We start from the raw sequence: 14,372 nt of genomic DNA on the forward strand, positions 1-14,372 counted from the left end.
CCTTTTTACACAGAACCAGGACAATATGCAATTCATTGGCTATTACTAGACTTCTGGAATGACTTCTAATGACATTAATCTAATTATTTCCTTCTCCAAAGCACAGATTAGAATGTTTAGTCTCAGAAAGCTTCAATTCTTCAGCTTCAACACGAGAGAGCTTGTAAAACTCCTCTTAAATCTATTTTTTCCAGAATAAAAGATTAAGTTGTATTGTAGTACCTTTTAAGTTACATCTGTAATGGAGATTTTAGGAGCCTTTTTTATTAATACTAACTTTGCCACTAATCTACTGCACTTTTTTCCTCTCCTCCTCTGTCTGGCAACTCATCTTCCCCTCCAGCTACTTAAAAAAACACCAACCCTAAAACAATGAATAAAAAAAGCAGACAGCACCCCTAAGATCTCTACAGCTCAGCAACTTTCCCAGCATGTTCTTTGCACCTACTATGATCTAAATTTGACTCTTTATGCTGATATCACCATATCTTCAAAGAAAAACAACAACAACAACAAAAGATTTTAAACACTTCATCAGGAAAGACAGGAAGCCACCCTAGTGACAACATGCAAGGAAGCAACAATACTATGAGATGTTTATAAAGGAAGAACCATAGAATTATCTTGGTAAGAAGCGACTTTCAAAGATCAATTTCCACCCCACTACTGGGGGCAGGGACACCTTCCACTAGACCAGGTTGTTCAAAGCCCCATCCAGTTTGGCCTTGAACACTTGTGCATCCACAACTTCTCTGGACAACCTGTTCCAGTGCTTCACCACTCTCACTGTAAAAAAATCTTTATGTCCAATCTAAATTGTCCCTCTTTCAGTTTAAAACCATTGTGCCTTTACCAAAGACTACAGTCCTTGGTAAAAAACCTCTCTCACCTTTCTTACAAGCCTCCCTTATATATACACTGAAGGGCTATAATAAGATCTTCCTGGAGCCTTCTGCAGTCAGATCAACCCAAATGTTGCGCCTTTCTTCACAGGAGCAGTGTTCCAGTCCTTTGATCATTTTTGTGGCAATCCCCTGGACCTAAAATTCCACAAAACAGGTCCATGTCTTTCTTTTCTTGGGCACTCTAGAACTGGATGCAGGTGAGGTCTCATGAGAGCTGAGAAGAGAGGGAGAATCACCTTCCTCAACCTACTGGCCACATTTCTTTTTATGCAGTCTGGGATACGATTGGCTTTCTGGACTGCAAGTGCATATTGCACTGTATCCCAAGGTCTTCTCCACAGGGCTGCTCTCAATCCATTTGTCCTTCAGTCTGTACTGGTATTGGGGATTGCCACAACACAGGTGCAGGACCTTGCACCTGGCCTTGTTGAACTTCATGAGGTTAAGATATCTGTAAAGAATACCCACTCCTATGCAGTCATCTGGTATTGAAGATAATGCCGTAAACCGAAGGCTTGTGCTGCTTATAGAGTTGGTCAATGGAGGCTCTGAGCATCAGTATTTAGTCATAATTCTCATTGCAAATTACAACTCTAAATACAAACTTCTCAGACTGGCCTAAACCAAGATTTAAATGACTGAATTCAACAATTCAAAATTGTGTTTCCAAAGAAAAGAATTTATTTTGCTTAGTTTTGATTTTTCAAAAGTAGACAAACATGTTAATTTATAACTGTGAGTTTTCCCCTAAATTTGATATTGTTGTTGGCCAGAAGCACAGAGTCTTCAAGTACTTATTGCTTATTCATTCAGATTTTAAACTTCAATTTTATTGTTGTTAGGAATACTTTACTTCAGGTAGAGCTGTGATTTGTGTCTCACTATTCAAATGGTTTAAATCTCATAATTTTTAGAAACCAGAATGAAAATAAATTTTATGTTAAAACAGAGTTCACCTGCAAACTATATGCACAGCTGGCTAAAAGAAATCTAGCTTCCAGTTAAGTGAATAAAATCAACCCTTTTGTTAAATACACTTAAGATGTTGGAACCAAATAAATTCATCCTCTCATATTTCATTTTGTCTATACATGGTAAAAGTCACAGCACAAAAGCTGTTTTCTGACTCTCACCTAGTCCTAAACCACATAAGCCAGTTACTGAAATTAACTAGACTGAATGTTCCTCCACACAAATTCCATCTCATTTTTCTCCTCTTTATCCCCCCAGAAGAGGCTATTATTATGCAACTTGGACAACACTTTAGTTTCAGGTAGCCCATAATTTCTACCAATGGTTTGGTTCAAAGATAACATTTATAATCCAGTAAAATAAAATGCATTTCAGTGTTGTGTAAAGCCTGAGGGGTGGAAGCAGTAGTAAGTACAGTTTAAACAAAAATGCTAGTTGACATAAAAATCTAACCAGGTCATTTTTAAGCCAATGTGTGTATTTATGCATTTCCTAGATGCTGCTGTATACAGTAAGTACTTTAAGGGGAAATAGTGAACTCAGAGCATGAATATGATCAGTTAACAGTGACCATTATAAAGAAAAGACCTTAATACAGCCACTATTAATGCCAATATTGGTTAGTTTTAAAAAGCCCTACTTTTATGAGTTACTTTCTCTAAAAAGGCTAGAATAGCATCAACAGAATGGCTTTGCTTTACATCAGAGTAAGACAACATTCTTATGAAAAGCAACATAGTAACTGAAGATGCCCAAATGCAAAACACCTGGTTTTACAACATTTGAGATCAGTACAAAGTATTTTGTGCTGCAAATGTCACATTTACAGTTTGTGTTTGCAAGTAAGAAGTACTAGAAGCTTTTGTTTCTTTGGAAAAGTCATAAAGACTGAATTAGACTTACTAGAAGAAAGCACATTCATTGTAAATTGCTTTCATATAGATCTTCCAAATGAAACCTGAATTCAACACTGCTCAAACAAATTATAGGAGCTATTCTACAGATTCTTCTGAGAATTTTGTCAGCACCACATCAAAACACGATACTGAAAGATATTCTGGTCTTCTGACACACATTCCATTGAATCCCTAAAGTGCTGTCAAGGTAAGATTTTCAGTAAGCAGAGAAACATGGCATGCCAAAACCAGCAGGAAATGAAGAATTAAGATAAAAATTGTATAGTATCAAATAGTTCAGTATCCAAACTTTCAACATTTTGAAATAGAAAGATTTGCTTACATTTACTGCCAATTTGCTTGCTATTTTTGGGAGACTTAAAAAAAAAAAAAACCAAATAAAATCAAAAATAATCAAGCTGAATAAGCAACATCAGTCTCCTGTCCCAAATCCTTCCCTAAATAATTTCTAGCTTAAATCTCAGACCAGCACATCTAACAAAGATCTTGTAAAGACTCTTTTAAGTATTGACAAGTGCTCCAGTGCTCTCTTACCACCTCTGAAGAGAATCTTACAGGCAGCCATTACCATGTTTTGTTTGTGTGAGGAACCTGGGAACTAAGACTGGTAAAAAGTTGCTGCAGTTGACTTCTAGGTCTCTCTTGGCTTTCCTGGGTTAACAAGATTCTAAGCATTCTAATTTTTTCACCTTAAACCAGAGTCCACTTTCAAAAAATCTGAAGATAGACATGCTTACTACCAGTCTTCCTCTTTGAAAAAAGAAATGGAACAAAAATAGACAGTATTTAAAGCTTAGGTGGACTTGGGGGTTTGTTTTTGGTTTGTTTTTTTTTTTTTTTTTTAAAGTAACAGATGTTCTAAATATCCAAAGTATCTGTAAGAATGGATGTATTTCTAGTTTCAGGATCTACTATAACATCAAGAAAGCTTCAACTTGCACAGCATCCAAATATATTTAGAAAGCTTGTATAGCAAAATTTACCCAAGATGTTAGAAGACATTTCTGATTTTATTTAGTTAACACGTCTACAACTACTTTGATTAAAAACCAAGTTCCCTTGATTTGACTTCTCCACTTGGCAGCACTGCATATTAGCTAGGTCATTGCTTTTTCATTTTGAGACCTCAGCCCAAAGTTATGTAAGAGATAGTTTAAAATCAAATAATGCAGCTGTAAACACTCATGTTTCGCTTATCAAATACTTCTCAACATACCTTTTGGGAACCTAAAGCTTTTCTTTTTAAAAAAAAGTTCAAACCAATTGCATTTCAAGTTGAAAATGCCACTAAGTGTAATCAACCTACAGAAATTACCTTGAACAAATTTGACACAACGACTGAAGAGAAACTGCAGGCATGTAGCTTAAGGCAGCATTGTAACAGAGCAGAAGGAAAGTCAGCACTTCAAACCTGGGATTTACAAGAAACATTAGAGTTATATTACCAGTTTCATTTTTTAAAAGAAAACAAGTTTACACAGAAAACAGCAAGAGTTATTTGAATAGATCAGGTATTTAATTTCAATAAAACTGACAACTGAGTAGTTTGGTTCTGTAAGTTTTTCCTCTTCATATAGCAATATACACTTTACATTATTCTACATTTACACATTAAATTTAAAAAAAAAACAAACAACTAAGCACCACAAAACACAGCATACATCTATCCACCTTCAGTCTATAACTAAATTAAAAACTATAAGAAGTTAAGACTCATTAGTGATTCTCAAGCAGAATCCTATTATACAGTTTCACCTGTTCTGTGCTGTTAACATCTCCCTCTGAGGATGAGGTCCACTGTATACAACCCTGGACAAACCATGCTGTGATAAAGCTCCTTCGGTGAGAGCCATGGAGCCGATGCTGGAAGGCTAAAGGAAAAAGGGTCATTCAAAACATGCCTGCCTCGAGTCTTGCTACAAGGCAGGTAAAACTAGACATTGATTAGCATCATATTTGTACACAAATTTTCAACAGGCTCAAGGTTATCTGACTGGCTAGCTGTCTTAGATTTGAGTTCTTTTACACCCAATAAGATACCTGCCTTCAGAACAGAGAAAAAAACATACTTTGTGCATGAATATTATGGAGTTATGACTATTCAGTCTTTAAGAGGCCTCAGAAACCAGTGAGTAGTAATCAAAAGATTAATATGTTCCTATGTCATCACGCAAAACTTTAAAACTTATTTTTACTTTTACTCTCAACAAACAGGCCCCCAGTGCATACTGCCTTTCTCAGTCAGTAACAAGTTTTATGTTGTTGATGACACTTACTTCATGATAGACTGAAGGTTTAGACAAAGATGGAATTGTGAAACTCAGCACTTTGCTATGTCCCTCTTTGTCAACTATCTCCTGAAAAAAAACAAACAAACAGAAGACACCAGTGGTTACACTGTACTACAGAAACCAGGCATTTAAAAATGTTAAATGCTGGGTGGGTGTGAATGGAGAGAGAGCCAACAAATTATTATAGGAACAGAGAAGGAAACTATAACAATCAAAGCTACAAACTAGAAATTATCTCTCTGTTTGGTTTGTTTCTGAAAACTATTCAGATGACTTAGCAAAGGGTATAAGAATTCGCATACATAGTCCATCTTAAAAAGACTAACTGGAAATCTCAAGATGTTTAAACAGTATTTTTTTTTTTTAATTATACACTATTTGTTAATTGTGAAGTTCAATGGTCAATAATTATGTTCTGAAAACTATTTACTCATCAAGTAATAACTCTACAAGTAATTTGTTTTGGAAATATTATAGCTCTGGAAAGACTGCAGCCTGATACGATTTGACAGTAGCAAACATCACAGTATTTTTGGAAGCTCCAGTCCACTAATTCCATACTTAGAGAGTTCAAAGCAGCACAGATGCAAAGCTTTGAGAAGCTACTTCCCTGCAGGATCCCACCATTGCAATACAGTGGCAGACTTCTCATTCCTGTAAGTTAGTGGAAGACTAATGGGTAAGGCAAAAAACCCCAATGTGCCTATGTATCACAGAAGAGCAGTGAAGCACCTCAAACTTCAGAAGTTCCAATGCAGACCTGACCAATAACCAACGCCACACACAAAAGAATTCTTTTGTTTTGTTGTTGTTGGGTTTTCTGTTTGTTTTGTTTTTCTCCTACATTTCAGCAGCAGATTTCATATCTACTTCTCAAAGATTCAAAAGGCAGAGAATAGAGAGGAGCTTCAGTGTCTCCTAACACCCATGCCTTAAGAAGGCTGAAAAACTAACTTCACACAGTGATTATTAAAACTCATGTCTTAAAGTAAAATATGAAGTGGGAAAGGAATACTGAGCAGTACCACAAGGCACACAGAGCCGTTCTGTCTGAAGAGCATACAGCTCCTTCACTCTCCACCTAAACCACCGAGACTGGAGTTTTCAATACAGCTTCTGCATCAGCGTGGAAACCAGTTTTCTCAATATATGGGAGAAGGGAGGAAAAATTGCTTACGTTCCAACTACCAAAATCTAAAAAAAGTCAATCTTCATTCTAATCAGATGTAAAATTAAGGTTCAGGAGTGCATTTCATGATCTGAAGCATAGTAGAAAAAACTCATACCTACAGCCAGGAAAGTCAAAAATATTAACTGCATGCACTATCACTGTATGTCTCCAAGCTGAAGATAGAACAAAGCAGTTCATAATCTCATGGTTCAGCTACAAGAATTCCATACCCCTGACATAGTGAATTTAAAATTATTCTAAGCAATACTTATTTTTTCAATTTCCTTCAGTAAGATATTTCAGGACTCTGTTAAGCATAGTAATTCCCTCAAGTTCAAAGATACCACCATGCTTATTTACAAATGGGTTACTATTTGTATTAGGCTGCATTTTTTCCTTTTGAAAAAATAAAGTAGCTGGCTGAAGAGAAAATAAGTGTCTAAGTAGGTCACCTGCTACGTTTTCCACCTTGTAGACTAAAGAACAGTATTGTCCTGATCGTTTAAATTACAAATTTTACATGACATCAACAGAGGGTAAGAAGTCAGCATCAGTAACATAGCATGACTTTAGCACAAGCATTCATTATGTCTGAAAGCAGAAGGGGGAAAAAAAAGCACTAAAAATCTGAAGTTGATCTACAACTTCCTCCAGAAGCCTGCTGTAAAATTCTTATGATCCCAAGGAGATGGATGGCTATGTTACTAATTGAGGACGAAACTGTTCACAACTAAAAGATGTCGTCACTGGACCAGTTTCAAGCTTAACTGTATACATACTCTCTTCTAGGAGAAAGACAAGTTATTATAATCACATCCGTCAATCATTTTAGATTACTTCATCATAAAGAAGTAAATTGACTTAAGGCATAAGATATACTAAATGCTCTCCAGGAATGTTTTTCTTCCCAGATACAACTCAACACACAGAAAGGACATGAAGCCTGTACTCTGCCTAAAGAACAGTTGAATGTAAGAGCTTGCATCTTTTTAAGTAGATTCCTAGGGAAAAAAAGTGTTCTCATTTGCTTGGTGAAGACACTTAAGATTATTTTTAGAAGGATGGGAACTGCCTTCTCCAGATTTTCTGAATAGGAAGAGGAGACTTGAATCTCATCACTGTTTCTCTTCCTAAAAGGCCCTCCTGAAATACCCAGAACATACAAACTACATTGAAGAGAACCCAAATAGACTTCGCATCACTAAGCTTTTTATAACAACCATAAAAAGACTAAATGCATCACTAAAATATGGTGCTCATAAAGTTTCCTTCAAAATTCTGTTCTTCAAAGTAGTCTCCTCAAAGCTAAGCAAGCTGTCCAGTAGTTGAGCACTAAGAATTTGTTGAAAGTGATTTTTTGTGTTTTCGGGTCGAAATATTGCAGAAAATATATGGGCAACCACTTCAGAAGTAGCCTCTCTAAAAGCTCTCAAGTAGAATGTAACTTTCATCATCACACACAAAATTAAGTCATAAAAAAAAAAAAAAAAAAAAAGAGACTTCTGTGGCTCCCTCAGCCATTAGTACATTAACACCTTTCAGGAATAGCAAAAAGAGGAGAGAAAACAGTCACCCCTATAAAAGAATAAAGGTTGCAGATTTCCAACAAGGACACCAATAAGAAGAGTCAAAATTGAGATACTCAATCACTTAATTTGAATTTCAAAATCAAATTATTAGAGTATTTTTAGGCCTGAATAATTACATGCGAATACAAACCAAGTTGTAAACTCCCAGAAGAAGAGCCTCTATGCACCCACTGCTCTGCAGATCTCTGCTGGCTGAGACAGCAAGGTAGCACCACATCAATTCCGGCAGAAACTGCAACGTGAATCGCAGCAATTGTTTCTCACCACTGCGATAGAACTCAAACAGCTGATGACAAACTGGTTCCAGAAGCTGAAACAGTAATGACAATTGTGAATGAATAAAACATTACAAGAAAATTCAATTTTGTGTGCATCAATCCTTTGGACAAAAGTGTAACCTGACAAGTGTTAACAGTTCAGCTCTCAGGGAGTGACTGATGAAACTGCCCAAGTCACCTTACACACTTTTCTTTCCTCATAACATACTTCCAGATGATAAAAGTAGAGCATTCCTTCCCATGTGTAGAAAGAATGCCAAGGGCTCCTTTCTCTCATTTCTGGCTCACTTCCTCCTCCCTCAAAGGCATAAATAAAGGATACTTGTTATCATCACACCTCATACCATGCCCATAACATCTCTAATATACAGGAAAAGGACCTGAACAACAGGTCCTGCTCTTCTAGAGTTTCAAGAGTGCACACGCACATTGCTAGAAGCTTTCGCTCACCAAGCGAGAAGAGCTGTGTAACACTCAATTTCAAAGCATTACAGTAACTCAGTACCCAGTGGAATTAGTTCACTTTTCCACTCATTAAAATCTTCTACAAACTTCAAGGTATTTATAGGTTTGAGACAGAAATGGGAAGCCTCAGTAGTAATTATACAATAAAATTTGTTAAGCTGGAATAAACTGAATTAACACATTGAACTGGAATAGATTGAGCTAGAACACATTTAAAAAAAGACTTAAAAACAATTTAGCAGTCAGCTTGCTCTATGTTCCAGGATTTAACACGCATTCTTGTGCTACCACCTACCTCTGCTAGGGTACAAAACATCATACCATGTTAACCATCACGTGTCAAGGTATGAAAGTTATATTCTTATTTTGTCACCTAGAAAGGAAATTTCCTAACACAAGAGGAAAATACTGTCAAAACCAGTAGGCACTTTCAAAGTCCAGCCAAACTGGACACTGAACTCTCAATCAAAAACTCAAAAGCACATACTAAAAAATACTTTTTTGGCAGCAAACACAACAAAACATTGACTCAACTGTAAAAGGATTTCTTTTTTCAGAAGAAAAAGAATGGGGTAGGGAAGGGGAAGAGATTTTAAATTAAATGTTCTAAATAATTTATCTGCAAGCAATAACAAAAAGGAGGACCCTGTCATTTAAGAAAATACCCCCTGAAAATATAGAAAGTCAATGTATTTATATTAGCAAACTTTACAAAATGAAATCAGAGATTCCAGCTATTTAGAATTAATTTTATCAGCTCCACCTAGCACACTAAAAAAAAGTTAGATAAAATACAACATTCTCCAATTGCAAAACTCTGAAGGACAAGATTGAAATGTAACATACCTAAAGGACTAGTTTTGCTGCTTTGTTTCTTACCTCTGAGATTTAACAACAGTTCATCTTCATGGCTCACAGAAATAAACTCTATATTAATTTCAAAATCAGGAATGTTCAGGCTAGTAACAGACTTTCATTGAAAAGTATTCCTGCACAAAACCATCAAAAGTTTCAACCTAACAATTATGGAATCCAAATCAGACATCCATTTTAGAATATTTTAGAGATTGCACTGAGAAAAGGTACCATAAATGTCAGAATTGTGATTGCACTTCAGTTCCGAAAGCAAAGTATGTTAAGACCTTTCTGAAAATCCTTAAAAACTGGAATATAGAGATGTACTTTACTGCTAGTAACATGCAGATCACATTTGCCATTTTAGTCTAATTACAACACTCAGTTCTTCTGCTATTTGTCTAGGTCACATCTTCAGTTTTTCCATGGAGTAAGCTTTCAAAAAGTTAACAAACCCATTCTTCTAAATTTTCCTCCCTTTACTGTAGCAAAGGAAGCAACTCCACCAGAAAAAAAACATATTAGGGAAAAAAGATCTGCTTGCTTTCATAAGTTTTTTTCCTCCTGACTAAAAAGAAAGTTGAGTCAACATTTCTTAGGTGCCAAAGTTACTTCTGAACCCAAAGGATTCTTAGCACATTTTGGTTCTTTTTAAGAAGTAATTTTGGGACAACCTGATCCTTTAAAAAAAAAAAAAAAAAAAAGTAAGACCTTTAACTTCTGACAGATACAGCTTCTCATTGGAAAAATAATCTCTGAAAAATCTACAGTAAAGGCAGAAAAATCATGCCAAGGTAAACTAGTCATCAGTTTTAAGAGCAGAATATCAAAGACGCTTCTAGAAAACTTTACCAGCACAAGTACTTTCCATCTTCAGCTTACACATTTCACATAATTTGCATGCTTCCTTTAAAGAAGTATCAGTTCATAATGGTGTGCTTTAACTTTAAAAGGCACACAAATAGCTATGACAGGTATCCATGCTCACATCCTTATCTCAGCTGAGACAGCTTTATACCAACACATTTAAATGCATAATCGGTACTAAACCAGATTTTCTCCTTCAAAATGCCACCACATGCTACAGCCTAATATCAAAATGCACTAAAGATTGTTGCAGTTTCAAGATACGGCTTTACACTAAAACAGTTCTAAAAGGTACCTTGAGTGAAACAATTTTTAATGCTGGAAGAGGACAATGTCCAAGGAATTTCATCCGTCTTCCTTTTAAGCTGCATCTCTATGTTTTAGACAATCCACTTTATTTCTTAATGCAAATGCCTCCATCGACAATGAAAGCAATAGTGTTTTAGATAGAAAGTACTTATGAAGAAAAAAAAACAGATTTTTTTTTTCTCTTACTGTTGGACTCTTGAGTTAATCTACATCTCCCCATCTACTAAATACTCTCCTTGTAATGAATTACATTTTTCACCTATCAGTGACCCAGAAACCTCAAAAGTAACTTAAGGGAGTCTTTACTAACAAGCTACTATGAATTCGGTATTTCTTTGCTATAACAAAGAAGTTGCTCATTTATCTCACAAACTGATTAACTTTTATAGAAAAGCAAACAACACCACCACCACTATATGAAAAGCAAATGTGAGCCAGCAGGAAAACGTAGTCACAGATGAGAATACACATGATTACTTTTCAAATACTTACAAGAAGAACACATCCATCCCCCCAAAACAAGATTAATCAATTTCAAGATACACATAGTTATTACATTACTGGTACATATATTCAAAGTTATACAGAGAAGGCTGTTTGTCTGTTTTTAATCTCCACAGTATTTGTAGTGTTCACATACTAATCCTTCCCCTTTGCATTACATACATAAGAAAGGACAGCACATACCCTACGCTGTAAAGCAAGCTGTCATCACACGATGCAGCTAATAGAACTCAAAAAAACACAAGTGATTTATTTCAACTGTTAACTGCTAGTTTGTAAGTATTTCCACAAGGCAAAAAGCTCCAAGTAACCCTGTCTGCAAAATGACATGTACTCAGAGAACAGTCCAAATAAAGATTTTAGGACTGGTCTCCCATGGCAGCCCAACACTCAGTGCCAGCACTGGCTTTTAATTTCAACTGAGTCTCAATAACTGGGAAATCTTTGGTAACTTGCTCCCAGAAATATAAAAAAAAAAAAAACCACAAACTTTTTGGAGCAGAATTTGCAGAGCCTTGACCACCCTGCTACTACGCTCCCTGAGAAACCTAGTGATAGCCAGGGGAAGTAAGAAAACTAAGAACACACAAATGTATCAGTTTGGTTATCAATAGGGAGACTCATCAGATTAATTTAGATGTTGATACACATTCTGAAGACCAGACAGGTTTGACTCAGTAGTTGGAATGACTCAGAATGCTGTTCTGTGCAGCAAAGTAAAATTACATTTCTTCTTTGCTGGATAACCTGGCAGTTTCTCTGTCCGCATTCTCTCTAAAAATGTACATACTGACAGCATTTTATCCTCTGACCACTATGGGCATCATCTCAAATTTTGGAAAGGATCCTTATGCTGGGTCTTTTCAGAAGAGGAATTATGGATTTGGTGGAATTTTCAAATAATACACAAAGGTTTGCTGGATGGTAGAAAGTGAGACAATACAGTTAACAAGAAAACTAAAACCAGCTCAGTATGTTCTGAAGTCACCTAGACACTTGGAAACAAGTGAAGCCATAGGGTACATTCCTGGCACAAGGACAGACCTGCACCCTTAGCCTCTAATTTCCTCCCCCCATCATTTCAGCAAGGGTACATACATTGTATAAATGCATATCTATATTGTTTGTATTTAAAACAACAACAACAACAAAAACCTAGGATTTAAGCAATAACTTAAGTGATTTGCAAACCTATCTAACATTGTTCTATGAGGTTGTAATAGACAAGCTTCTGATAGAAACATTCAAGTCACATTCAAGTGACACCAGGAGGAATTCTGCCAGTTTCACGCATCTTTTAACTTCCTTAAATTTCTCAATTCTATACCAAAGTCCTGAAGCACACAAGTATGATCTACGAGCTTAGCTACAATCACCAAGTTACAAAACTTGTTGTTTCACTGGTGGTGCAATACTGCTAAGAACAAACATTGTGATGAAGGCTCTTCACATAGTTCTGTAGTTCACATAGTCAGAACAACTAGCACGCGGTTTTATTTCAGTCTGCTAGTGTTACGTCAGACATTGTGTGAGACTGAAAATACTCACTTCACTCTGTGGCTCCTGAATTACTTTGTAAAGAGATGAAATCAAAGCAGTTTTGTCTTTCAAGTTTGTAGCATAGCTGGAGATAGATGCTTCTGGCAGCGTCTGAAATAAAAATATTATAACTACCAGAAAAACACAATTTTTATTACAATAAAACAACTATTTCAACAACAATTTTCCATTACAAATTAATATTTATCAGAATTTAGTATAAACTAGAATTTGCTTCTCAAGTTTTAGTTCTACAACGAGTTTCAAAAACTCAGCCTGTTAAACCAAGAGTTTCACAGGTGATATCCTTGTAAAATTTCACTGTGAAATTTCAGTACTGTGCAATTTAGCTGTCTGCAGATCCATACTTGAAGTTTTCCTCAAGCCTGACTATACACAGCTAGTGAACATTATTACAGGATATAGCATTACTCTGAAAGAACACAGATTCCAGTTGATGTGAACAGCTTTCTCCAACACTAAAAAGATTTTCTGCCAGTACTTAGGAGAAAAAAAGCAATCTTTTTAACAAATCCTTGGAAGCTGTACATTTAAAATTACTATTTATAGCTCTTATAGTACTTGTTATCTGCAGTCCTTTAAAATGAAATCATTATACAGATGGGAAAACACATTCCAACGTCACTAAGTAGACAAGGAGCAAAACCTATAGTCGAGTCTGGTCTATACGCAAACCAACAAGACCATTCATCTGTGATACCATTTTCACTACTCTGTATCAGGAAGCATGCAATCCCAAAGAGAACAAGGAAGAAAATCCTTTCAAGTAGGCATCTGTATATACCACATTATCTCAGCAAAATTGAAGTCAATATTTTTCTCCATTTTCTACAGCAATCAAGCATTCTTGCCTACTGTTCCAGCAGAGATTCAAACCCTGCTGGCTAAACATCTGAGAATATATTACCTTGAACTCCGATAACCACTCCTCTACAATCCCAGTATCCACAGCTAACATCTTCCAACATCCGTTCCAAAACCTTCAGCCTGAAAGAATATGCAAACAGTTTGTGAAAACTCTGTAGTCACTGCATTAAACAGATGACGAGAATCAAGTCCCTGTGAATCTCACCATGCTTTTAACTTAGTAACATTTTACATGCTGACATTACTTGGAATTTTTATTCCACCTCACTTATGCAAGCTGCTCAAAACATTAAGCACGGGAGTCTTCACATACAGCAGTTTAATAAATCCCAAGTATGTATTGTGTGGGAAGCTCAGTAAGTACAAGACTTGCAGAAATGGCATTTTGAAAACAGAAATATAACCTTCTCAATTTCGATTTATTTTTCAGCTTACAGAACTTGAGAGAAAACTGTATGGACCCACTGGAGAGAAATGACTGTTTAGATTTATCCTACTGAACTGCTATTCCTAACTTGGAAAAGGTCACTGAAGTAAAGACTGATGAAAAACCTTTCAATCCTCCCCCACCATGGCAACTGCAAGACAACAAGCCTGCTGCCTCAGCATGTAGCCTAAGATGGACTCTCCTGTCCAACAGCCTGCACAGTCTCAGGCAGAACAAGACCATCAGTGCTAGGATTTGAACACAAGAAATGCAGTGACTTTTGAAACTTAATTTCTCTTAATTTTTGAGAAAACACTTAAAAACAACTGCTCTTTGGAACTGCTTCTTCTGAAACAAAGGCAAATGTAACATTATGACACAAAACTATTAGAAGT

The 14,372-nt window shown here is 36.1% G+C and overlaps 1 protein-coding gene across 1 annotated transcript; it reads right to left on the minus strand.

Moving 5' to 3' along the window:
• Positions 1 to 4,098: 4,098 nt before the first annotated feature.
• LOC103782597 (hyccin) lies at positions 4,099 to 13,664 on the minus strand. Its single transcript, XM_008950374.1, has 6 exons — positions 13,591 to 13,664; positions 12,672 to 12,773; positions 7,976 to 8,155; positions 5,071 to 5,151; positions 4,550 to 4,665; positions 4,099 to 4,205 (listed from the first exon to the last, which is right to left on the minus strand). Exons 1-6 carry the CDS (start codon positions 13,639 to 13,641, stop codon positions 4,106 to 4,108), a joined length of 630 nt encoding a protein of 209 aa, XP_008948622.1. The 5' UTR covers positions 13,642 to 13,664; the 3' UTR covers positions 4,099 to 4,105.
• Positions 13,665 to 14,372: the final 708 nt, after the last annotated feature.

The sequence above is a fragment of the Merops nubicus genome, unplaced genomic scaffold (genome assembly GCF_000691845.1).
Source record: "Merops nubicus isolate BGI_N331 unplaced genomic scaffold, ASM69184v1 scaffold39290, whole genome shotgun sequence".
Classification (NCBI taxonomy): domain Eukaryota; kingdom Metazoa; phylum Chordata; class Aves; order Coraciiformes; family Meropidae; genus Merops; species Merops nubicus.

Bases quoted from the DNA above. Each gene is read 5' to 3' on its own strand.
- LOC103782597 (XM_008950374.1), bottom strand. From the start codon at position 13,641: ATGTTAGCTGTGGATACTGGGATTGTAGAGGAGTGGTTATCGGAGTTC. The intron at 8,156-12,671 runs GTGAGTATTTTC...TTACTGTTTCAG, and splicing joins TTCAGGAGCCACAGAGTGAA to CTTCTGGAACCAGTTTGTCA. The intron at 4,666-5,070 runs GTAAGTGTCATC...TTTTTCCTTTAG, and splicing joins AACCTTCAGTCTATCATGAA to CCTTCCAGCATCGGCTCCAT.